Here is a 26,207-nt window from a genome sequence, read left to right on the forward strand (position 1 = left end):
ATACTAAAAACATACAGCCATAGCTTGTGTGACCACCAGTACACGATCTACGCGTTTTGGACTAAATTATTCAGTCCTTAGTCATGATCATTCCTGGGAATGAATTCCTGTGGAAAGGATCATGAAACAAATAACACAGGCCAACAGCAGCAGTGTAAAACTGTTTAAAGGGTCGAACGGTGGACCACGTAGTTGCTGCTTTCTATAGAGGTGCATGTGGTTATCCCCAAAGCAGTGTAATACTTGAATTTGGAAAAACCTCCAGCAGTGCAGAGAGTAAGGTGAAGCCAACAGTTGATAAATAACCCCTTAACGCTCTGCGCCGTAGCTCTACGGCGCAGAGGTACAGGGAGTGTATGAAGAGGGCTCACTGGCTGAGTCCTTCATACAAAGGTGGGGGTTGTTGCATATTGCAGCAAACCCCCACCGCTAATAACCGCTATTAACCCTTTCATTGCCGCCGGCACAAAGTCGCCGGCGGCATTCAAAAGACAGCGGCCGGGCGCCGCCATCTTTATTACGATCCCCGCGCCCCGGAACGTCAACGGGGGGCGGCGATCAGTTGCCATGGTAGTTGCTATCTGGCTTCTGCAGAAAATGCCATATATTGCAATACAGAAGTATTGCAGTATATGGTAGGAACGATCTGACCATCTAGGGTTAATGTACCCTAGATGGTCTAAGAATTAGTGAAAATAAAAAAAAAAAAGTTTAAAAAATAAAAAAATTTAATAAATTATTAAAAATTCAAATCACCCCCCTTTCCCTAGAACTGATATAAAACATAACAGTAAAAATCAGACACATTAGGTATCGCCGCGTCCCAAAATGCCCGATCTATCGAAATATAAAAAGGTTACGGCCGGCGGTGACCTCCGAGACGGGAAATTTGTTATGCAGAAAACAAGCCCTCATACAGCGATCTACATGGAAAAATAAGGTACAGATTTTTGAATGTGGGGAGTGTAAAATGAAAAACTCAAAATCGAAAAAGTGCCTCGGAGGGAAGGGGCCTAAAGCCAGTTTAACCCTGTAATAGTACGTCACATGTCGGGTCCCGGTACATGGAGAGGGCTCGCGGGCCGAGCCCTCTCCATAGCCGGTAAGTCTTTGCTGCATATGTTTTACCGCTGATCGCCGCCAGCAAAGGTGCCGGCGGCTCCAAAAAGACGGCGGCGCGTGGGCGCTGCCATCTTTCCATGGATTGTCGCTCCCCGTGATGTCATCGGGGAGCGGCGATCCGTCGCCATGGTAGCTTCGGGGTCTCACGACATTATCATTATCATTATCGGTGATTTGAATTTTTAGGGGTTTTTTTTATTATAATTTTTTAACTTAACTTTTTTTTTTTTTACTATTTTTCAGACTCCCTAGGGTACTTTAACCCTAGGTTGTCTGAATGATAATAATAATCTTTATTTATATAGCGCCATCAAATTACGTAGCGCTTTACAAATCATAGGGGACATATACAACTATATTACATTACAAAGAACAAACAGTCATATGGAACAATAGGAGTGAGGGCCCTGCTCACAAGAGCTTACAGACTGAGGATGAGGGGGTGACACAAGAGGTTGTATAATGGTCCAGCCATTCTTTATAAAGGAACAATATAAAATAATTTAATAAATAATTTACTAAACAACGATGTTGCTGCTTGAACCAGCCATCAGCCGCCATCTTATTTACAGGGTCCTAGGTGAAAAAGACTGCAGAGAAGCCTGGAGCTTGGTATATATCAGCTGTTTGCCAGATAACAGATAGGATAGTACATAGGGATGGATTAGTAAAGGGAGAGTTGACATTTCATGCAGTTAGCGAGTGTGATAGGCTTGCCTAAAGAGATGGGTTTTAAGAGCACGTTTGAAGCTTTGGAGGGTGGGTATTAGTCTCAGTCTGGGGAAGGGCATTCCAGAGAATTGGTGCAACTCGGGAGAAGTCCTGGAGACGTGCATGAGAGGTTCGAATTAAGGTAGAGATTAATCTAATGTCACTGGCAGATCGAAGAGCACGGGAAGGGCGATAGACTGAGATGAGAGAAGAGAGATCGGGAGGTGCAGCATTATTCAGAGCTTTGTGGATGAGGGTTATTATTTTAAAGTGAATACGGAAGGAGACAGGTAGCCAGTGAAGTGATTGGCACAAACTGGAGGCATCCGTGTAGCGTTTGGCCTGAAAGACGAGCCTGGCTGCTGCATTAAGAATAGATTGAAGAGGAGAGAGTTTAGAGGAGAGGTCAGGGGTGGTTTGGTTAGTAGATGGTGGAAAGACAAGAAGTTCAGTCTTAGAAAGATTAGGTTTCAAGAAGAGAGAGAGGACATGATGTAAGAGACAGCAGAGAGACAATCACTAGTGTTCTGGATTAAGGCAGGGGTGATGTTACGTGCTGAGGTATACAGCTGGGTGTCATCAGCATAAAGATGATACTGGAAATCAAATCTGCTGATGGTTTGTCCAATGGGGGCAGTATAGAGAGAATAGAAGAGGAGGACCTAGGACTGAGCCCTGAGGAACCCCGACACAGAGGAAGATGAGAAGAGAAAGATCCAGAAAAGGAGACACTGAAAGTGCGGTCAGAGAGATGGGAAGAAAACCAAGAGAGTGCAGTGTCCTTTAGGCCAATGGAGTGAAGCATCCTGAGGAGGAGCTGGTGGTCCACAGTATCGAACGCTGCCGATAGATCCAGGAGAATGAGGAGAGAATATAAATAAAAAGTAAAAATCATAAACACATTTGGTATCGCCGCGTCCGAAAATGCCCAGTCTATCAAAATATGATAACTGTTTTTCACTGCGTTTAATCCCGTAATGGAAAATCGCGCCCAAAGTCGAAAATGGCACTTTTTTGCCATTTAAAAATTTTTTTTTTTATAAAAAGTGATCAAAAGGTCGTACAGTCCTAAAAATGATAACATTGTAAACGTCATCAAAATCCGCAAAATATGACACCACCCTCAGCTCCGTACACCAAAGTATGAAAAAGTTAATTAGCGCCAGAAGATGGCAAAATCCCCCCAAAAAATTTTGTACAGGAGGTTTTAAATTTTTTTTAAATGTATGAAAACATTATAAAACCTATACAAATTTGGTATCCCCATAATCGTACCGACCCAAAGAATAAAGTAGACCTGTCATTTGGGGTGCACAGTGAAATCCGTAAAATCCAAGCCCACAAGAATATGGCACAAATGCATTTTTTTTACCAATTTCACTGCATTTGGAATTTTTTTCCCGCTCACCAGTACACAGCATTGCATATTAAATACCACCATTTTGAAGTGTTAATTGTTACGCAGAAAATAAGTCTTCACACAGCTCTGTACATGGAAAAATAAAAAGTTACAGATCTTTGAATGGGGGGGGGGGGGTGAAAAATGAAAACGCAAAATTGAAAAAGGGCCGCGGCGGGAAGGGGTTAACAAAAACATGAGTAAACAAATGTATTGTCTTCCCAAAATTAGATAAGGTAAAGGATTTAAAAAGCTTACTCAGCCACTGTTTTTTTGTGCATATGTATTAAGGCTGAGTGGGTAGCACTTCTGCCCCCCCCCCAGTCAACATCTGCAAAGAGTTTGTATGTTCTCTCCTTGTTTGCGTGGGTTTCCTCCGGGTACTCCAGTTTCCTCCCACACTCCAAAACATACTGTTAGGTTCATTAGATTGTGAGCCCCATGGGGACGGACCAATTTGTCATGCCTTGTGCAGCGCTGCATAATCTGTGAGCGCTATATAAATAAAGAATTATTATAAGAACATTAATAGAAATGTGAATATCTATATACATTTATATTTGCTTTTAGTACTTACAGGTAAAATCTGGAAATGCTTTATCTTCTGGTGATGACAAAGTGTAAGAACAAATGCCTTTGGGTTACTCTGACTGTCTCGAAGGAGAAATAGTCTGAAAGTGTAAAAGGTTACAAATAAATTTAAATAAAAACTATGAAATAGAAGTGGGCTTGAATCAACCAGCTTTAATCTTCTTTTAATTTAGGATATAAAGTGCAACTAACAAGTGCAGATCTCACATTATACAGTGATCAGTGTATGCACTAGTTGGAATCTCACAGGATTTGCTGCCATGTTACTTGAAGAAAAAATACAAGGCATCAAGGGAACCATGGACTGCTTATATTTGATTCAGATTTAGGGCTAAGACATTTTTCAAATATAACATGCCATTAACACTATCATTTATCCTTCCGAAATTGTGTCAGGAAGAAAATCTATTATAAATTGAAAAACCAAATGGCTGCTCAAAAATATATTAAAAAAAATGTTGAACAAATGCCATCTTTATGTTAACATTTTTGGTACTTTTAGACTGAAAATATCTGTTAAATCTATAGATGTGAATTGTTCCCTTGAAGTGACTTTAATGGCTTACTGTATTTTTCAGACCATAAAGATGCTCTGGACTAAGTTGCACCCATGTTTTTGACATTAAAAAAATTCTTATTCCCATACCCATGACTAGTTAGGCAAGTTTTAAATGGCTCTAATTTTTTTTTGTTGTTAAAATTGCTATTTTGGGTCTTAAGGATTTGTTTACTGCTCCACAACCTTCTTGGTGCCTTGACAGCTCTCTTGTACAAGAGGGCAGAGACAGCCGTGAGCAATAGCGTCTGGGAGTAATAGTAAAATACAGTCACAGGAATTTTGACTGTCAGATCTCCAACTTCAAACCAAAAGACGCAGGAATTTTTTAGCAACGTTTCATCTTACTAAAAAAAAATGCTTTTTGTAGTTTGAAAAAAATATAGTACATACTAGAAATCCTCAGAAACTACTTCAATACTGCAAACCACTCACACCATTTTGGTTTACTAAAACCACTTTTAAAAAAATATTTGTAATATATGTAATTTAAAAATTAGCATTCTCAAGGGCTTTAAAATAAGATACATTTGCCGTTTCTATATGTAAAAGAATACTACAGAAGGAAAGTATTGTCATTTTACTTTTGGAGGTCAAATTATATTAAATTATATTAAATTTATATACATTTTCATTCACCATGATGAGGTAAATGCCCAAGAAAGACCTTTTTTAACTTTTGGAGGCAAGTTTTACTAAATTGTATTTGGCCATCAGAACTTCCAACAAGAACTTCACAAGGTTGTTTGTGGTCAGCATTTTGTTTTGACTTTTGGATGCCACACAATTGTACCACATCCTCCACCAACTGGTCCCTGATGGGTCTCCTGGTGAGACTCAAACTAGTTAAAAGGGAACCTATTATAAGCACCCACAGAGTACATACACTGCCAAAGTGAGTTTGTATTTAGAAAAAAAAAAAAAAAAAGTTTTTACAGGAAAAAAAAAAAGAAGTTGCTCTATATTACCTTTCAGTGCCATGTGCTTTGTGACTAGGCAGTTGTCCCCCGAGAGTGGCTATAGAGGAGCAGTTTCCCCCTTCTTGATACCCCCTGCTCCTCTATAGCCACTGCCGAGTGATGGGGTAACCGCTCCTCCATATGTCCTTTTTCAAATGTATGAATAGCTCCCAAGGGTGAGCGGGGGGGGTGGAGGGTAAGAGTTTATACAAAGATTTTGGCAGTGTATGTACAGGCAGTCCCAGGGTTACGTACAAGATGGGGTCCGGAGGTTTGTTCAATCTGGGACTATAGTAAAGCATTCAGAAAACTTCACCAGAGGTCAGAGGGGGTCTGTTCAACTATGGGTTGTCTGCAAGTCGGGTGTCCTTAAAGGACACCTGTCATCAGGTCTGAGTCACTATTTCTGTCACCTCTATCTGATAGAGCAGCTCACAAGGATCCCATCCCAGCCTTTATCTAGTAATTTCATACATTAATCATTATAAAATCATCTTTTCTTTATTATGTAAATGAGGCTGGTCACATGGTCAGAGGCAGTGATGTCACCCCTGTTACCCCTCCCCTCTCCCTGTTCATGTCTGTGTGTAATGTATAGTAAAGCATAGTTAGTGTATCTGCTGACATGCTGCATCCTCCTAATACACATGTGACATCAGACATTAGCTACACAAGTACCTGACATGTTCTGCTATAACATGGCTGCCTGGAGCTGTTGTATCTTTCACATGCATACACACATGCACACAGGCTGCAGGAGGCGTGGCCACCAGCAAGCACATGGAGCAGCCATTACATGGAGCAGCTGTCAGTCAAGCACTGGAAGTGTGGCTGTACCTCCCACTCATGAATAAGCTGGACAGCTTTAATATGCTAATGACTCATTGGACATTTCACAGGTCATTTGCATACAGCTTTAGGACCTCATTGCTTAAGTTTACAGGCATGTAGGGGGACAATGAAGGGATAGAAGCAATGCTTTCTAATGGCAGTTTATGAAAATATATTTAGTTTAGGGGGGTTATTGTGCATGAAGGGTTCTCTAAGTAGGGGGCCGCCTGTACTATGCTCTGTGGGGGCTGGGGGTAGGGGGGTGCTAAAATGGAATGGTGACAGGTTCCATTTAAAGTGCCAAAATTTATTGAGTTTGCAATACCACAGACTCTTGTGCATAATCATGTCTAACTTGCAGGTATTGGTACAAGTGGCCTTTACTGACAAGGAAGTGGCAATTCAAGTGGGCTTAAATAAGATAAATGAGGCTCCTTGGAGTCATGTGACAAATGAGCAATAGGAATCTGTTTTAGAGCAGATTTCAAAATCATCTCTGCCAGTCAGAATTTTCCAGATGCTGTTCCTCCATAGGGTCTACAAATCACCTGTGTGATAGCAGAAGGGAGGGGATAGTGCCCATATATTATATATTTCTGTGAAAATATGCAGGGACATAAATCAGTTTGTGGATCTGAGCCGCAGAGTATTCAGGGTCCAACTTCAAGGTGAACCATAGGTTTGCATTGCAGTTATTAGAGGGTGGCACTGATAATCATCTCTAATTATCAGAGAGTTTTTAGGATCACTATTCCAGGCAAAAAAAAATCCCAACGCAAAAAAGGTTGTCCTGCCCTTTGGACAATCGGTCCACAGCTTGAAGTCCTTGGCTTACCAACCAGAGCAAAGCTTTTGGACCAAACAGACAAGAGTCTTAGAGAAGGAAGGAGAGGCAGTGGTACTATTCCTGTGGATGGATGGTGCTAGTATGTATGTAATGGGGCCTTTGCCATTCAGCACCTGACAGAGTGGAATAACTGCTGAGAATTGGGTGACAATTTAATATAGGCAGTCCCGGACATAACACCCAACAGCCAAAAAAGAATAACCAATTGTCAAAGAAGAACAAACAACAAAAAACAGGCGTTACACCAACCTCTACTTTCTTGAGAACCAATTCAAGGGTGCTGCTAGAGAACCACCTACATGCGAAAAGAACTGGAACACTCTGCTACATTCATTGTAGGATCCATATAGAAAGCACATGTACTTTTATGTAGTGCAGACGTGTGTAATTTAACTAGCAAGATAACTGGCTGACACCTTCACATGTGATGCATCTCCCAAGCATGTGACTACAACCGTTCATGTCGTGAGCAGCCATATTTTCACATTAAATACGAATACATCTGATTGGGGTCCTCTTTTGAATAGACAAAAAAAAAATAAAAATAAAAAAATAAATTCTCTTACCCATCCACAAGCCCTTGTTGTCTAATGATTTTGTGGGATTCTTCTCTAGGTATTCTACCATGAAACCAAGGTTGCGTTCTATGAATAACTATTAAAACAAAATAGGAAACTCATTAAATATCTTCAATACCATAAATTAAAACAAAATAAACCCAGTTAAGGAGCAGTGTTTAGTCACCTGTGCTGAGTGTTGAAGGATGAAGTGGACTTTGGTTTCCCAAAACATTCATGCGTGAACTTCTCTTCTATAAAAGTACCAAGAGTCTCAAAACAGTTGCTTTTCATGTATAAAGCCTTACTTACACTAAATCTTAACTAAACCTTTGAAGCAATTTTTTTCAGGTAAGTAAATTTTATAATATCCTAAGTAAAGCACACACTCTTTCTGGCACATCCTTTTTGCTTCAGCAAGTCGTTTATGAGATTGAGAAGGTTTTCATGTATGCTAACAGATAAGAACAGGAGGCTAAAGGGTCAACTCCATACCTAACACCTTTGTGATCATTCTCATTGATCCAGGTCAATTTTTGCAGTTCTGTTTCATTAAGTAACTATCTTTGGAAACTCTACATATCCAAACAATCTTTGCTTTTTTGATGACATTTCAGACTAACTTCATAGGATGTTTTATTAAATAATATGTAATTTAAAAAAACTAAGTAATAAAACTGAAAAAAAAAATGTTATCCATCTATGCTTCAGGTTTTGTACAGCATCAACCAACCTTTCCGAGTTCAGCTACAAATGCAGAATTGTAGAAGTACATGCATCCTCTGCAAACTGCAAGAATTTTAGCTGAAGGCAGAATGTAGAAGAAGCTGCAGCAGACAGGCTGACTGGGGGCACAATTGCCTAAATCTAAACCCTGTGGTATTGTATTAAACGGGAGAATTCCACCTTTAATATGATATATGGATTGTGTATGGATGCTTCACCGAACCAGAGATATTCACTCTAAAATCACAAATTGGACATATCCCTAATAGAAAGCTGTATACAAAATATGGAATTAGAATTACCGGTAATTCGGTTTCCACTAGTGACCATGACGGCCCCCACCTGGAGGATGCTCCTATATCCTGTAGGGACAGGAAGTTGCCACAGATTAAAAGCTCCTCCCTAGAACCCAACACCAGTGTCTACCAAAGTACCACCCGGAAGGATGCAAGTGCAAAAAAATTTACATAGAACCATCTCCAAGAAGGAAGGAAGGGAGGGAAATAATGGGGGGCCGTCATGGTCACTAGTGGAAACCGAATTACCGGTAAGTCTAATTCCATATTTCCACCACGTTCCATGACGGCCCCCACCTGGAGACTTGCCAGATTACCCCATTATTTGGGAGGGACCACCGCCTGCAGGATTTTCCTGCCGAACACCAGGTCTTCCTGGGAGGCAATATCCAAGCGGTATTGCTTTGCAAAGGTCGAGGAACTTAACCACGTTGCTGCCCGGCATATCTGGTCCAGAGATGCTCCCCTTTTCTCGGCCCAAGAGGTTGCCATGGCCCTAGTGGAATGGGCTTTAATGTCCCCCAGAAGGGAGGTGTTTGCGGTTTTGTAGCAGAGAGAGATGGTGGATTTTATCCATCTGGCTAAGGTCGCTTTTGAGGCTTTCAACCCTCTATTCTTCCCCCCAAAGTTGACTAATAAATTTGAATCTTTACACCACTCTGTTGCTTCTAAGTAAAAGAGAACACAAAATCTCCTAACATCTAAAGTTTGCCACTTTTTTCCACGTTCAGATTTAGGATTTGAACAAAAAGAGGGAAGAATAATTTCCTGTCTACGGTGGAAATCAGACACAACTTTGGGGAGGAAGAGAGGATCTAGTTTGAGAACTATCTTGTCGTCTAAGATTCTTAGAAAGGGGTCCCTGCGCGAGAGGGCATGAATTTCGCCCAATCTGCGAGCTGTGGTAATAGCAATTAGGAAGACCGTTTTAAATGTGAGGATTTTCATGTTTGCAAAATCAAGAGGCTCAAAGGGAGGCTCTGTAAGAATAATTAAGACCAGCGAGAGATCCCAAGAAGGGACTGGGTTGTGTATATGAGGTTTAATACGAGAACGGCCCTTAATGAATCTTTTGATCCATCTGTGATCTGCTAAGGGGAAATCAAAATATATACTTAAGGCCGAAATTTGGACTCTAAGGGTACTTGGTTTAAGGCCAAGAGAACACCCTGCTTGTAAGAAATCTAAGATTTGACCTAAGTTTGGATTCTCTGGAGAAGGGGGGTAGTCCCCGCACCAAGTACAGAATTTTTTCCAGATCTTGGTTTCCTGTTTGGTCATTAGGTATGCCCTCTCAGGATCCAGGCCGTAAGTTTTAGATGTCATACGTCTTGATGGTACAGTGGACCCTGTAGAAGAAGATCCTGACAATAAGGTATATGAACAGGATTATCTATAGCTAGTTCCTGAATGACCGGGAACCAACTTTTTGGCCAGTATGGAGCAATAAGAACCATTAATGCCTGCTCTGTTCTCGATCTCTGTAAGACTCTGGGAATCAGGGGTATGGGAGGAAAGGCATAGACTAACAACCCTGACCCCCATGAATGACTGAAGGCATCTAGCCCTGTAGGAGAGCCCCTAGGGTCTAAGGAGAAGTATTTAGGGGATTTATTATTTAGGTGGGTCGCGAAAAGATCTAAGGTTGAAGTCCCCCAGGTATGACAGATTTCCCTTAAGGTCTCCGGGTTTAGCGACCATTCATGTGGATCTAATGTAACCCGGCTTAAGAAGTCTGCTTCTATATTTTCTGTACCTTTGAGATGGATAGCTGAGAGGGATAGAAGATATGTTTCCGCCCACCTGAAAATCTGATGTGATAAACTGTCAAAGTTTTTGACTTTGTGCCCCCTTGTCTGCGCAGATAAGCTACTGTAGTTGTGTTGTCAGAAAGGATTCTTACATGTTGATTTCTTAAGTGTAAGTGGCTCTGTTTAAAGGTTTCTAGGACTGCCTTTAACTCTCGGAAGTTTGAGGACCTAGAGCGAGTCTGGCTGTCCCACTGACCTTGAAGATAGTGGCCTGCTAACACAGCCCCCCAACCTGTCAGGCTTGCATCTGTTCGTATTGTCAAGACCGGGGTTGGATTCCACCAAACTCCTTTCTCTAAGTTTATGGGATTCTTCCACCATGATAAGGAATGTTTGACTAAAAGGGGAATTTTTACCTTGTGGTCTAGATGTAGAGGGTTTTTGTCCCATACCCGGATTGTCCAAACCTGCATAGTCCTTGTGTGGTTCTGAGCCCATGCCACGCACTGGATACAGGACGTCAGAAGACCCAGAGCCGCTCGACTCCTTTTTCTGGTAGAGACTCACATTTTCCTTTATTTTTTGGATCTAGTTTTACCCCTAGAAACTTTTTCACTTTCTCTGGCTTTAAATCTGATTTTTTCTCGTTTATGACCCAGCCTAAGTCCTGGAGGAGACCTATGACTACCTGAAGGTGAGTTTTTAGTTAGCCCCTCAACCTAAGGTGGGCCACTACCTCTACCATAATTTTTGTGAAAATATGAGGGGCCGAAGAGATCCCAAATGGTAAGGCCTTGAATTGATAATGAAGTATTTTTCCCCCCGGGGAACGAACTGTGAATCTGAGATATTTTTGGTGATCCTGACAAATAGGGACGTGATAGTACGCGTCTTTTAGATCTATTGTACATAAAAGGTAATTTTGACCTATTAGGGGGGTTGCTGACTTTATTGATTCCATTTTGAAGTGTTTGTATTTGATAAACCTGTTTAATTTCTTCAGATTTATAATTAGACGGTAAGACCCATTGGGTTTTTTTTACCAAAAATAGAGGGGAATAAAATCCTTCCCCTATTTCTGCCTCCTGGACTGGAACAATCACATCCATCTGAAGTACCTGCTGGATGTTGGTCCAGAGATGGAGAATTTGTTTTTCTGGAAGTTTTGGTGGGTTCTGAAAATGTTGTGGGGGAATATGGAGAAACTCTACCCTGTAACCTGACCGGATGGTCTGGAGTATCCAAGGGTTTGGGCAGATTTTTTCCCATTCATACCTGAAATAGGAAAGTCTCCCCCCCACCTGCAAGTCATTGTTTTTTCTGTTTGTGGTCGGGGTTAGAGAAAAACCCACGACCTGCCCCTCCTTTTGCGTAGCTCCATCTCCCTGTTTTCCCTTTGCCCCTAAAGGGAGTTTTCTCTTCTCTGGAAGTACGAAAGGGAAAGGAGGGTTTTTTAGGGGGAAGTCTATTTACCGGAAACCTCTTTTCTGTCTGCAGCTTTCTCTAGAATGGAGTCAAATTCGCTGCCAAACAAAAATTCACCCTGGAAGGGTATACCACAAAGCATAGACTTAGATTTTATATCACCACCCCACTGTTTTAACCAGAGAGATCTCCGGACAGAATTGGTTAAGGCCGCCTCTTTGGCCGAAAACCTTAGCGCCTCCGCCGAAGCATCCGCTAGAAATGCTGTGGCAGATTTGAGGAGGGGTAAAGAATCTATAATGGATTCTCTTGAGGTCTTATTTTCAAGATGGGATTCTAATTCTGATAGCCAGAAATATAAAGTCCTGGCGACAGAAGTGGAGGCAATGTTGGTCTTAATATTCAATGAAGACGTCTCCCAAGCCCTCTTTAGCAAAGCATCAGATTTACGATCAAGGGGGTCTTTTAATTGGGCACCATCTTCAAATGGGAGATCCGTTTTTTTTTTTTAACTACCTTAGCGACCTGGATGTCAACCTTCGGTATTTCGTCCCATAATGCATTATCCTCAAATTGTAATCCGTTTCGGAATTCTCTAGGAACCGAAATTCTTTTTTCTGGTTCCTTCCATTCTGCTAACACTTCTTTAACATCTTAACGTGTCAACTACTGGAAATAAACTTTTCTTTCTATATTTAAGTCCCCCAAAGAGGTCATTCTGAACTGAAGTAGGTTCTGACATCTTCTATTTCTAATGTGTTTCTCAGGGCTTTTAATAGGTTATCTAGATCTTCGGACGCAAATAAGTATTTTGTGTGCCCCTGATCCTTAGAATGTACCTCCTCTAAGTCTTCTTCCAGTCTTTCATTCATAGAACCGCAAGGAAAATCTGAATCCTGATCAGAAGAGGATGACTGAATATATCTTTGTTTTTTCCTAGGTGGTTCGGGTACGTGAGCAGCAATAGAGGAGGATACTTCCTCTATTGCGGATCTAATTTCATCCATTAATGACGATCTTTCCTCCTTTAGAATTTTAGCTAGACAGTCTGGACATACTCTTTCTATAATCCTTGGACAATTTAGAATTACATAGGGCACATCTTCTAGAGGGTTTTTTAAGGGGTTTATCTCTCTCTCTCTCTCTGTTCTTTCTCCTTAGGTTCTTTTTGCTCTTTTCCCTAAGAGAAGCATACATGATAACAGTCAATAGACAGGTATGAAAATGTATGAGAGAGAGAGAAGCGGTCAGCCCAGGGCTTGTACTTACGGGTACCAGGACCTGGAACAGGTTGGTGCTTCCAGCAACATGGCTGATGACGCATCCAGAGCCACCCGAGATAGGGTTCACCAGGGACGCTATATGAGTGATCTGGCGTGCCTGGAGAGGCTCTTCCCTCCTCCCCCTTCCGGTTTGACCGGAAGTGATTGACTCCTGGACTGTGGCAGAGTCCTCCGGAGTCGGGCCTTTGGGGCCGCCCCTGATGACGTTCCCGGCGCCCTGGTGACGTGACTACCGGAAGTCGCGTCACATGGCTACTCCGGAACCGCGCGCGCCACCATAACCCGCCCGTCCGCTAGAACCCTCCACCTGCCGAGGACCGACGCCCGACTCGAACGCCGGTCCCCGAACAGAAGAAAAGGCTCCAGCTAGCAGGTTTCACCATTCTGCTGCTTGCCCCCCGTATCCGGCCCAGCATTAGTCTCCCGGGACCGCTGGATGGGCCGGATGGCGCGAGGGGTGGGGAGGAGGTGTTTTCTTGTTCCCCTCCACTCGATTGTGTGGGCGGAACTATCAGAGAAGATAAAAAATAAAAAAGGTAAAAATTTAAAAAATCTCTTGTGTCTCCATAAGGAGACTCTCTTGCATCCTATATCCCGTAGGGACAGGAAGACACTGGTGTTGGGTGCTAGGGAGGAGCTTTTAATCTCTTGCAACTTCCTGTCCCTACAGGATATAGGAGCATCCTCCAGGTGGGGGCCATCATGGAACCTGGTGGAAAATCACATTTACAGCAACTTTAAGAGTGCATATCCATACACAATCCAGATATATTACAAAAGAGGGCAGATTCTTCCTTTTAATATGACATAAGAATAAGATATAGCCATTTGAAGTTGGCCACTGTCTGTGCGAGGTATGTGCAAATAGGACGTATATGGCCGTATGGCAGTTGTTAAGGGGCTAAAGAATTTTTCTCCGATTACTTTGTATAGTCGAGTATAAGCAGAGACCCCCCAATTTAAGGAAAACCTATTGAGTAGAGTATAATTCCAGTATTGAGCCTGCAGCAAATTCCCCCCAGTATGTAGCTAGCCCGCCCCTGCCCCCCTCCCAAGAATATTGCCAGCCCGCACATGCCCCCCCCCCAGAATATAGCCTGTGAGGGGGGAAAAAAAAAAAAAAAAAAAGAAAAAAAAAGAAAAAAAAAAAAAAAAGAAGTGTGTACTCGCCTTCCAATGACCACCACCCTTCAGGTCCTCTTTTCAGCGATGTCTGGCATCGGCTCAGTGTTGGCGCATGGCATGTCGCAGGCATAACGTCAGCCACTCACTGACATCACAGAGTGCGCTGATGCAAACAGAATGTCAGCAAGCGTCTGCCGTCATGATGCCTGCAACAGACCATGCGCCGACATCAGACATCGCTGAAAAGAAGAGGACCTGTTGGGGGAGGGGGGGTGGAGGTGGAAGCCTCAGAAGGAGAGTACACATTTATTTTCTCTTCATAGACTCCAATATAAGCCTAGTTAGGGTTTTTCAGCACATTTTTTGTGGTTAAAAAATTGATTATGAAAATATTGATTTATGCAGTCTGACTACTTATGCTTTAAGAACATAGCCCAGTTGAAACCAATTTTTTTGGAACTTGTACTTCTATATAAACCTTATGATCGAGGTATATTAAAAGGCTTAAAAGTGTAATACAATATTTACCCTCCAAGCATGACCTTCTTCCACCGCAGCACTTTGCGCTTCCAATGGATTTTCAATAACTCTTCCTGTCTGTCCAGAAAAATCCATTGCAACCAAGCAGTTTTCTGACACGCTTCTCTAAAACAAGAGGATTGGAAAATTAAGCCAAAATAAGTTTTTAAACTCTGATATAGCGGATATAGATAAGACTTTTCTCTGAAAACACTGAGCAGTAGAAACATCTACGCATGTTCTCCCCGGCGCAGTGGCCATTTGGGGAGGCAGGTGCCGTTACCATCACCACTGTAGGGGCATAACTGACTGGCTTTGGCAACGGTACGTGGGGAAAAAATGCAACCGGAAGTACAAATGGGGAAAGGTCACGCTTACCCCATCTTCTCTAGTGCGCAAACATATTAGTGAATACACGCCAAGTCTATGTACTTATACAGAGGCAGTAGTGGCGTCATGACTACAGAGTTCTCCCTCTGTAAGCCAGGACGTGTAGTGCCTGCTCTGGTTGTGACATTATTACTGCGTCTCTGAATACATATAAAAAAGACTGGTGGTGACGGGCGGCATGAAGACAAAATACAGCCCTGCTGCTTCTTAAACCCTACATACGGGATACAAATTTACCCTTTTTAAACGCCTTAGCGCTCTGTGTCGTATTAGTACTGCGCGGGCTCCAGCTATTAGCGCTCAGCGCAGTACTGAGGGGCGGTCCCTTTACTCAGAAATTTTAGGGCTGAATGAATGTATAACCAACAAAATTTGACCATTCTAAATTTCACCTCCATTTTGATTTAATATGAAGATCAAGGGGTTAACAATCTTCCTAAAAGCCGTTTCTGAAAGTTTGAGGGGTGCAGATTTGAAAATGGTTTGATTATGTAATGTAATTTAATGCTAAATATTTAAAATTTCAGTCAAAACAGTATCCCCAAAATAGTCAATTCTGAAAATACAGAAAGCGATATTCAATTTTTAAGCCACGTGACATCAAAATAAATTATCCAGACATTTCAAAAATTATGAAAATGTAATGCAGACATATGGGAAATGTTATTCAGCAATTTATTTAGGTTTTAAATGTGCCTGAAAACGCGATTATTTAGAATTTCCAAAATGGCAAATTTTTTAAAAAATTAATCTTTTTTAGATATGCAACGGTGTTCAAAAGTTATAACCATATAAAGCGATGGATGTCAGAATACAAAAAATGGGGCTATAAAATGGCTATGTCCTTAACCCCTTAACGCTGAAGCCACTTTTCACCTTCCTGACACGGCCCATTTTTTCAAATCTGCCGTGTCACTATAAGTGGTTATAACTTCGGAACGCTTTAACATATCCAAGTGATTTTAAAATTGTTTTCTCGTGACACATCGTACTTCAGGTTATTTGAAAAATTTTGGTGGTATGTTTTGCATTTATTTTTGAGAAAATCAGATATTTGGTGAAAATTTGGAAAAATTTTTGATTTTTGAACTTCAAAATGTTCTACTTTTTCCATACATAGTCATAACCGCAAAAAAACGTAATAACTAACATTCACTAAATGTCTAATTTATGTGCACATGGTTTTTTATGCATAGTCTTATTTGTGTAGGATGTTATGGGGCTTTGAACATTAGGTGTGATTTTTCACATTTTCATAAAAAACGCAAAATCCTGCTATTGAGGGACCTGCTCAGGTTTCAAATCACTTTGAGAGACCTAAATAAAAGTAAACCCCATAAATTACCCCATTATAGAAACTACGCCCCTCAACATACGTGAAATAACTTTTATGAAGTTTGTTAACCCTTTAATTGTTTTACAGGGGTTAAAACAAAATCGGATGCAATTTTGAAAGTAAAATTTTTTTGGCTAAATTAATATGTTTTTCAAAAAATGTACAAATTCTCAGTGGATAAAATACCAAAATGCTCCACAAAATTTGATACCCAATCTCTTCCGTGTATAATAATACCCCAAATGTGGTGGTAACCTGCTGTATGGGCACACGCCAGGGCCTCGAAGGGAGCTGCGCCATTCAGATTATGCATTGTCAATTTTTATTGGCTATACAATCTTTATTTTTTTGGCAATTTGGACATATAAGGGCTTATTTTATGCGACATGAGATGCACTTTACAAATACTTCATTTTAGTGGGTCATTAGCTTATTGATGAGATTTTATTAACTCTTGAATGTATGGGTGAAAAGAAAATTGTCAATTTTGGTTTACTTTCTTTTCGTATTTTTTGGGGGTCGTACACCGTACACTAAAAATATTATATTATCTTCATTCTATAGGTCACTACGATTACGGTGATACCTCATTTATATAGTTTTTCATTTATTTTTACAATTTTACTGGATAAAAACTAATAGAGGAAATCTCATTTATTTTTGCATCGCCATCTTTTCGGAGACGTAACTAATATTTTTTGGTTGACAGAGCTAGTTTAGGTCTTATTTTTTATGTGTTGAGTTGTTCTTTTCAGTGGTACCATTTTTGCGCACATAACTTTTTTTGATCACTTTTTAGAACATTTTTGTGTAGAGATTTTATGAAAAATGTACATTTTTGGTGTGTTTTTCGGGTTTTGTTTTTACGGCGTTCACCGAGTGGGTCCAATAATGTTTCTGAGTTATTGTACGGATTGTTACGGACGCGGCGATACCAAATATGTGGGGTTTTTTGGCGATTTTGTGTTTTTTTCACTTTATTGCATGTGTATAGGGAATATTTGTGTTTAAGGGACTAACTTTATTTAATTAATTATTTTTATTAAAAAATTATTTTATGTAGTGTTTTTAACGCTTTTATAAACTTTTACAGGTTAGCTTGAACAAGTGATCCACTGATCACTTGTTCAAGCTCTTCTTCACATTACACAGTGTAATACAGATGTATTACACTGTGTAATGTAACACACTGAGCATGCTGCGCATGCTCAGTGTGTTACAGCCGGGTCCTCTCAGAAGGCAGGACCCGGCTCCCGGCAGCAGGACTGCCGGTGCCCGGGGCTGCGATCGGAGCAGCGGACCCCCCCCCCCCCCGGTAAGCACCGGCTGGGGGGTGTCCGATTCCTCTGAAATGTCCCTTGGGGTTAACACCCGCAATCGGAGAAATCTCCGATCGCGGGTGTTAGAGGCAGGTGTCGGCTATAATATATAGCTGACACCTGAAGCTTCTGGCGCCAGCTCCGTTCAGGAGCCGGTGCCAGAAGCATGACGTAATAGTACTGCATTTTGCGGGAACGCACCTCCCGCGATGCAGTACTATTACGTCAAATGTCGGGAAGGGGTTAAGGGGTTAAAGATGGTTGTGAAGACTTGGACTAAGTTTAGGCAGGAGAGAGGGTGAGAACATTGTGGCCTTGAAACAAACCTCAGACAAATCCTGTAAGATTATGGTGTTCCCCAAATGTTTGTTATGCTTTTCCCCTCGGGAGCTCATAGATGGAACATACATTAATCATTCTCCTCTCCTCTACAACTGAAGGTTTAATGGATATTAGCAACTGATTTTTTTTTTTTTTAATAGACTCCAAGTTAAAGAAGTTGCAAAAATCTGATCAGATTGTGCTTGTATGAAATAGTTAAATTCACAATACCTGGCTCCCTGCCAGCAGCATGTGGAGAGTCCCATGGGACTGGGGCAGCTGCAGTCTGTGTGTGCCTGTGTCCATCTCCTCCATACTCATGCAGCTCACCCCTTCCCATTTCCTGTCATTCGCATTAAGCAGGCAGCAGGGATAATTGAGGAGGGAGGGGATAATGTGCAGCAGAGGAAGAAAGCATGAGGCGGCACAGGGTGCACTCCCCCCACTCGACTCACCACAGGCTATTGGTACATGCTAGTTAAAATTTACATTACTGGCAACAGGTTCACTTTAAGGAAAAATCCTTACTGAATAGTGCTTTTATAGACTTACTGGTGTCGAGAAGTTTGTGTGCAAAGTTTTCTGTTGGGGAATTCTATAGTTTTGATAAAGCAGCATGCCATACTAAAAGACAAAGATAAAGACCACATTTAAAAAGTAAATTCAAGAGTCTTCAAACTTAAGGTAAATGCATCGTAATTTTTCTTGAACTGAATATTCAAATAGACATTTTTAGTGTTCCAGTACCTCCTCCAAGCAACTGGAGAATAGTTGTTGGATGGTTAGGGAGCTACAAAATGTGTCATGCCAGTAGATGGCTTCTTAAAGTGTAACAGCCATTCTGAGGAAAAAAAAAACCCTAAAAACATAATTCTGCTCCAGGTGTCCCTGGGAATAGTTTAAATTATTTTGCCTTTTGGTCCTCATTTAGTACCTCTTTTGGACCATAGCAACCATGGTTTCCAGCTCTCAAAAATCTACAATCAGGAAGATGGAGGGGCGGGACCTGACTCCTGTCACCTCATCACAAGCACACTGCACATGAGGGCACAGCTTGAAGACTTGGAGAGTCTCTTCTGCCACTTCCTGCTGAGGAGTGTGAGGTGATTGGGGGGGGGGGGGGGCTGCAGTTTCTGTGGATTATTTGTTTATACACAAGTGTAGGGAAAGCTGATTGAGAGATAAGTGTAGGTGTTTGGTTACTACAATAGTGTTCCTGTGGAACAGCTGATTGCAGGGAGAGAAATGGGGGCCTGTCTCTAGCTCCATAGTCAGCTGTTGCTAGGCACATTCTGTCTTCATAAAGCAGCTATCTGAGCAGTCACTGACATCTGGGGGCAGAATACAAGAGAAAGGAGCAAGATTCAGGCAACTAATCCAATCGCAAAAGGGCTTAAAATTACCTGCCCTACAACATATCAAAAGTTTTTTGAAACAAGGGTTACACTTTAAGACTAACATTAACTTAAAATCACATAACTGTACTGGTGCAAGAGTTTGGTCACACGACCTTCCTTCAGCTAGGCCTCCTGTGGACACCTTCTGCTGGATGGGTCTCCCAACTCCAACCTCTTAACTGGAGGGAGGATCCTGTTCTGTCTAAATCCAGAGTAGTCCAGTTCACCCAAGTGCGGAGCACACAGTTCTCTAGGCTGCTCTATGCCTTCAGCCTAGGCCCCAGCTTCCAGTTTCCCAATCGAGTTCTAGATCTGATTGAAACATTCCAGCTTTGGAGTGCTGCAGTAACCACTGCACTGTTAGATTTACCTCAGAACATGCAAAGCTGCCTGCAGTTCACACCAGAAGGGCATCCTCATCTGCAGCCAGAGGAGAACATTGGACAAGTGCTCTTACACTGCCTGAACCATTATAGGTGTTGAGTGGAGGAGGAGTGCCATACATCTAGGGAAAAATACTTCCGTCTCTGTACGCCCTGCAATAGACTGTGCTGATAATTTTTAGAGTTTCTTACCGAGGTTATTCCCCACAATGAGCCAAACTTTGAAGGTCAATCCTTGCAACAGATTCTAAAAACCTCAAGTAGTTCACCATAACCGGTATTAAAGCTAGTGAAAATTCGTACAAAAAGGGATCCAAACACTCCCAATTTAGAGTAAAAGTCTGTACTCTAAATAATGTATAGGATTATAACATTTGAACTGTCTATAGGTATTCCAGTTAATCTTGGTTATAATGGTGTCCGGAATAAGAATAATTAAAGGGGTTGCCCGAAAGAAATAAAAGGTCGGGGGAAGGTGCTACATAAAAAAACTCAAACATGTACTTACCTCCTTGGTTCCTCCCAGTGTCCCGTACGGCAGTCTAAGCGCTGTACTCCTATTTGTTTACAGGGACACAGAAGCTTCGCTAAGACAGCTTCTGGACGGTGGGGCACGTCGACCAGTCACTATATCACAGTGCCGGATACAGAACTGGGACGGGACGAGTGGGCATGGCCGGAGGCTGCACTCAAAACAGGGGCACGGGACACTGGGAGAGACCAAGGAGGTAAGTAGAATGTGATTATCACTACATTTGGCTGTACTTTGTCAATTGTAAAAGGTCCCACCCCTTAATTGCAGTGGGTTTGATGTAATGAAGGGGTGGGTCCAACAGTAAGGAGCAGAGAAGCCTCAGATATCTGTACCGACGGGTCAGCTAATGGGTAGAGAAGGTGTGTGTGAAGCACAGGACTGAAGTGAAGAGACAGAATAGGACTAGATGTTCAGGGGGGGAATGGACAATAGTTATATCAATAATTGGGTCTGGAGGGACATAAGGGGTGTATCGACATGGGGCTGGAGGGATTTACTTATATTGGACAGAATGTTAAAAGGTTGGGGGGGCGGGAGGGATGCCTTTATATGGGACAGCATGTTAGGAAGATGGGATACAAAACATATTGGGCAGGTGAATTTTTTTCGTTTTTTTAAATTAGGTCTCAGGTGTGCAATACCACACAGTACCTGTTTATGGAAGGGTGCTGATATATTAGACTACATTACGTTTTCCACAGCTGAGCTGCAATATCAGCTCACTAGTCAGGTACAGCCTTGACAAATGCCATACATAACCTTTTGAAGGGATGAGAGAGTGGGTTTTACATGAAGCTATGTTCTAGTGGAAAGATGCTTTTTACATGGAGGGGACCGAATGATGCACATGAAGGCAATCCGAATATGTCAGGTCATACTGATAAGGGGGGGGAGGGGGCAGAGGCGGTGCTAGTTACACCAGTAAAGTATGTGATACATTCCGTATGGCCAGCGTTATGATGAGACACCATCTCAGTGGGGCTGAGGTAGTGTGTATAACTGCCATCACTGCACATCGTTACTATGGTAACAGAGCAGGACAGTGTTAGATCATCACTGGGAGCAGAGCTTGCAAGGGAGGAACCGTTCTAGAGAACAGAGGACTTAGGGGGAGTTGAATCCAGTGTTGGCCATCTTTGAATAACCCTGCCTACTTAAATATTTTTTTGATTCACAAAATTTTATGGTTTAGCTTTTTCTTATGATAAATGAATGCAACAAAACTCAGTAATTTACAGCATTAAATCAGATGTTCATATTCCTAGAACAACCCTTACAGTTTTAGACAAAATATCCCCCTCAACTAGTACATAAAAACAATGCATAGCTAGCATTGCATGTCATTTTTACTGTAGGTCTTCATATTTCACCCTGCATACCTCTGTAGGCCTTAGACCTATAAATTAGCCAAAAACAAAAAGAAAAAATACCTTCAAGAGTCTGAATGCAGTCATCCAACACGTTCGAGTTTGTTCATCCTCTGCACAAAGAAATCTTAGCTCTTTAATATCTGTTAACACTTTCCTGGGCTACAGAAAAAAAAGCCCCATGAATAACAGGTTACTACAATATTTATAATACCCATCTATATCTGTCAAACAACTATACTTTATTACTTAAATGCAGCGGTTCCAATTGTCTATAGCATACAAGTGGTTGTTTACACTAAAGAGGTATATCAGTTAAAGGGAACCAGTCATTAGAAATTGGCCTCAAACCTCTACCAGTATGTTGTCAAGCAACTGAGCAGCTACTAGATCATGTTTGTTTCTTGAATGGCCCATCATGGTGGTATCAGCCTGAAAATCAACTTTTAAAGGGAAATGCAAGTAGGTTTTATGAAGTCAAGGAGGTGGAGAGTTTAATACTGAAGTCAAGCTTTCCTGCCTTAGAATGCCCCATTCACTGAAATGGATGGTCCTGCCTCAGGGACATCATTGACCAGATTTCCTTAAGACTGGAGCATGATGTCAATCACATGTGAGGTGGTGTTCAGAGCCAGGGAGAGCTTGACTTCAGTGTTAAACTCTGCCTCCTTGACTTTATATAACCAACATCTCACTATAAAGCGGATGTTCTGGAAGATGCCACCAATCTGGGTCATTAAAGAAACATGATTATTTAGAAGCTGTTGAGCTACTTGACAACATGCTGGTAGTAGTTTAGTAGGTCAATTTCTGATGACCGGTTCCCTTCAACATCAGCGTAGTTATTATGTAGAAGTGATGGGGCCATCTGCAACAGGTTTTAGTGACGAGCTTTCTGCCATGTGCATAGAAATTGAAGTATATCAATTTACAAAGAAACTTGCTCAACTGTTATGTTTTCCAGCCATCACTAACCCAATAAGATGTTATAAAAATAACTGAAGTGAATCAGTCACCAGTAAAATGCATCCTCATCTGCTTACTGCTCTAGAACTTTATTGCATTGAGGTTTGAGGGAAACATTTTTGTAGCACCACATTTACTCATGTTTGCTTCTCCATATTTAGATAGTCATTGGGGAAATCTAATAACCAACTGCCTACTACTTTGGTCAGTCATTGTAGTGGTCCAAAGAGGAGGGGGAGAAAAAAAAAAAAGCAAGAATACAAAATTACTACATCTTTTACAAACAACCCATTTAGAAATTGTTCAGCTCTTCGTAAAATGCCTCCTGCAAATCATACTGCAAGTAGATTTTAAAAACCTTAATCCCTCTATACTGCAAAAAAATTATATCGTCTTGCACCCTAGTTAAAGGGGTTCTCATGAAAGAAAATTTTCACATTTCAATCCACTTGTGATGTTAACCAAGATCATTTTAACCCCTTACTTTACAATTTTACTCAGTTTTGTGTCCCACTCTCTGGGCTGCTCACTGCTTAAAGTCCCTGCCCACACCCTGGAGTTTTGCAGACACATTATAACCCATTTAGTTCTGTGGGGTGACAATGTGGTTACATGATCAGGGTACAGGTGTATATGTACTTTCTATGTGTCAGTGTTCGTACAATGTCAAAAGCCAGATGAGAGATGCATGAGATTACACAGAGGCATGACAGACACCGGCTGACAGACTTTTATAGTGAGCTCTGCTACATCTCACAGATGTGTGCCTGTCTCTCCCTGTCCCCGGATCACTTATCGCATTGTAGTTTGCTCTGTGCAGCACACCAGACAGTACTCAAAGAATCTTCCTGCAGTTCCAAGCCACTTAAAAGATGTGGCTTTCAGACACATTTTGATACTTACTTCTCTACTTGGAACTGTAGGAAGAGGGAGAAATGAATAGACAGGGCCGAATTATCTTTGGTGGACCTCCTGCTGGACCGTGGTTCCTCTGTGTACAGAGGAACACTGGAAAGAAGTTAAAATGAAGCAAATTTTTCATCTTTCTACTGTGTTGCTGTCCTCAGGAGGCCAATAAGATTGAAAGTTTAAGAACAGGGAGCAATAATTTACTGCTTTTAACTTTTGGTTGGCACCTCGTGATAAATAAGGGGGGTTTGGGTTGCAGTTTGGGTACTCTGTCCCTAAAAGGTTCGCCATCACTGGCATAGAGACAAATCTCAGCTCCACACAGTCACACAAATCCAAGATGGCAGCCTGAGCCAAAATCCGAAGTTACAGGGTCGTGTCTAGGGGCAACTGAAATTGGACAGACAGGATGGACTTCTTAAAAATGCAGCATTTCACAGATAACAGTGAACTAGAGAATGTGTTATTTTGTAATCCTGCATACATATAAGAAACTCGTCTTTGTCTGGAGCTACAATTAAGCCTAATGATTAGTCTGTAATTCGGGTGTCCTTAAAGGGGTATTCCCACAATTTTTTTTTTTTTTTGTCATGTTGACAATTGTATTTTCAATATTATTTGCTTTAATGGGACCAAGGATTATCAAAAAAGCCTGATTATTTTAATACATTGATAGGGAATTTAATAAAGCCAACTGTTAAAAAGTCCCCCCCCCCCCCCCCCACAATCAATAGCTCTTGGGATGTAAAACAACTTTGCCCGTTATCTTAGTTACCTATATGCAGCAGTTTCTTTGATATACCCCGAAAATTATTTCAGTGCTGCAAGAGCTGCTTCATCTGTTCTGCGGACTCCAGGGCTTGTCTGCACAGGCAAACGCTAAAAACTGGTTTAATGGGAAGGGAGGGGTTGCTGCTCACAGAGGAGGAGGTCATGTGACCGAACTCTGTATGTAGCAGAGCTCAGTGCAGTGATGGGAAGCACGGCTCTTCTTGAGCTGGATCATTAGGCTCCGCTCATTAAGAGCTCCAGAACAGGCCAGTCACCCACCACTACTCCACTTTTAACCAGATTTTATCAGGTTAAAAAGGGGCACGGTGAGCAGATTAGGGGCAGGGTTGAGTGAGCCTTCGGCTCACTGAGGGGAGCAGACTCCTGTCGCTCACGCGAAAGAGCCAGCTCTTTGAGCTTTTGATGAGTCGTTCGCAAATGAGTCTGCACAGTTCACTATTCTGTGCTGGAGACATCTGTAGCCACAGTTTTGAAGTACAAGATCTCCCGTTCACCATCAGTCCCTCCATCCTAGTCCGATTTTACAGAACTTCCTCGGTCTCTTCAATTCATGGTGCAGCCCTTCCCCTACCTTGCAGTCTGTTCTATGTGCGCTGTGCAGATAAGCTATTAACTTTCAGTGCTTACATAGCAAAGGCTATAGACTTCATGTAACTGGTTTACTTATTTCTACTGTGTTCCCTGCTCCTCCATGTGATTGAAGCTGCCAGGCTAGTCACCATATACATCCTGTATTTGAACTGTTCATTGAATTTACTTGTGGGGAAACTAAATGGATTTAATGCTAAATCATGGGATCTGTGGGCATGCTAACAGGCGTCAGCTTGAGAGCATAGACAGATGTTAGTCTCTGCCCAATTCACCTCTGGAGAGAGAGATTTTTGCCAAACACTTTCAGAATAGGAAATGCCATAACTTTGGAAAAAAGGTGGGCACCACAAAGTAGGCATTGTTCTGTTTTTAAAGGCCAAATCCTATATAATTTGTTAACCCTCTCATGTTCAGTGTAAAATTAATCAGTATAATTGTAAAGTTAAGATTTTAACTGTTGCTGGAGATCCCTTTTCTAACACTTATTATCAAGTGCTTTTAACCTGGTGGAATTTCACTGAATTGTAAAGCCGATTCATTTTAGGGATATAAAAAGACACTTTTGTTTTGCCTTATTTTGTTTATGGTTGATTTATTTATTTATTTTAATTTTTAATGTATTCCTAGACCTGCTAAGGGGTTAGATAACTTATACAATATACTGCAATACTACAGTATACAGTCATAGCATCTAGACAACGCCCAGCAATGACATCAGTGTGTGCTCTGGCCCAGAACCAAGATGACGGAGCGGTCACTTAATGGAGGTATACTCATCTGGGCATTCACATTCGATGTCATTAATCTGCCATATATACATTTCTTCAATTCGATATTTTTTTTTTTTTTTTTTTAATTTACCTGTGTGCAGATAATTTCTCATAAATGTAGTCTTATGGTCCCTTAGAAACAAGACTTGTCCTTGGATACCGCTACCTCTGCTGGAGGGATTGCACAGAGCAAAAGGGTTTTTTGTACATAAAATGTGAGTAACTGCATGTCTCCTAGCTGTCCTGTGGTAATGATCACTGAAGACAGGTGGTCAGGCAGACTCAATAGCGCATGTCTGGCCACTGCTGCCAAAAACGTGAGATGGTCGTATCCGAGGAAGCCATCTTGTTTCTAAGGGACAACATGGCTACATTTATGAGAAATCATCTTTATACAGGAACTTTTTTTAATAACATCCAGTTGAAGAAATGT

General features: G+C 41.6%; 1 protein-coding gene across 3 annotated transcripts in view; it reads right to left on the reverse strand.

The window, feature by feature from the left end:
• The window catches only part of GRB10 (growth factor receptor bound protein 10), a 140,649-nt gene that overhangs the window by 3,753 nt on the left and 110,689 nt on the right, over nt 1–26,207 (reverse strand). For all 3 annotated transcript variants that reach the window (XM_072153164.1, XM_072153162.1, XM_072153163.1), the window contains 6 exons: nt 21,810–21,908; nt 18,617–18,688; nt 14,708–14,824; nt 7,761–7,827; nt 7,583–7,670; nt 3,810–3,903 (listed from right to left, as the gene is read on the reverse strand). In XM_072153164.1, the coding sequence (XP_072009265.1) occupies nt 3,810–3,903; nt 7,583–7,670; nt 7,761–7,827; nt 14,708–14,824; nt 18,617–18,688; nt 21,810–21,908 (537 nt within the window). The remainder of the gene's footprint in view (nt 1–3,809; nt 3,904–7,582; nt 7,671–7,760; nt 7,828–14,707; nt 14,825–18,616; nt 18,689–21,809; nt 21,909–26,207) is intronic.

This window comes from Engystomops pustulosus, chromosome 5 (assembly GCF_040894005.1).
Source record: "Engystomops pustulosus chromosome 5, aEngPut4.maternal, whole genome shotgun sequence".
Taxonomy (NCBI): Eukaryota; Metazoa; Chordata; class Amphibia; order Anura; family Leptodactylidae; genus Engystomops; species Engystomops pustulosus.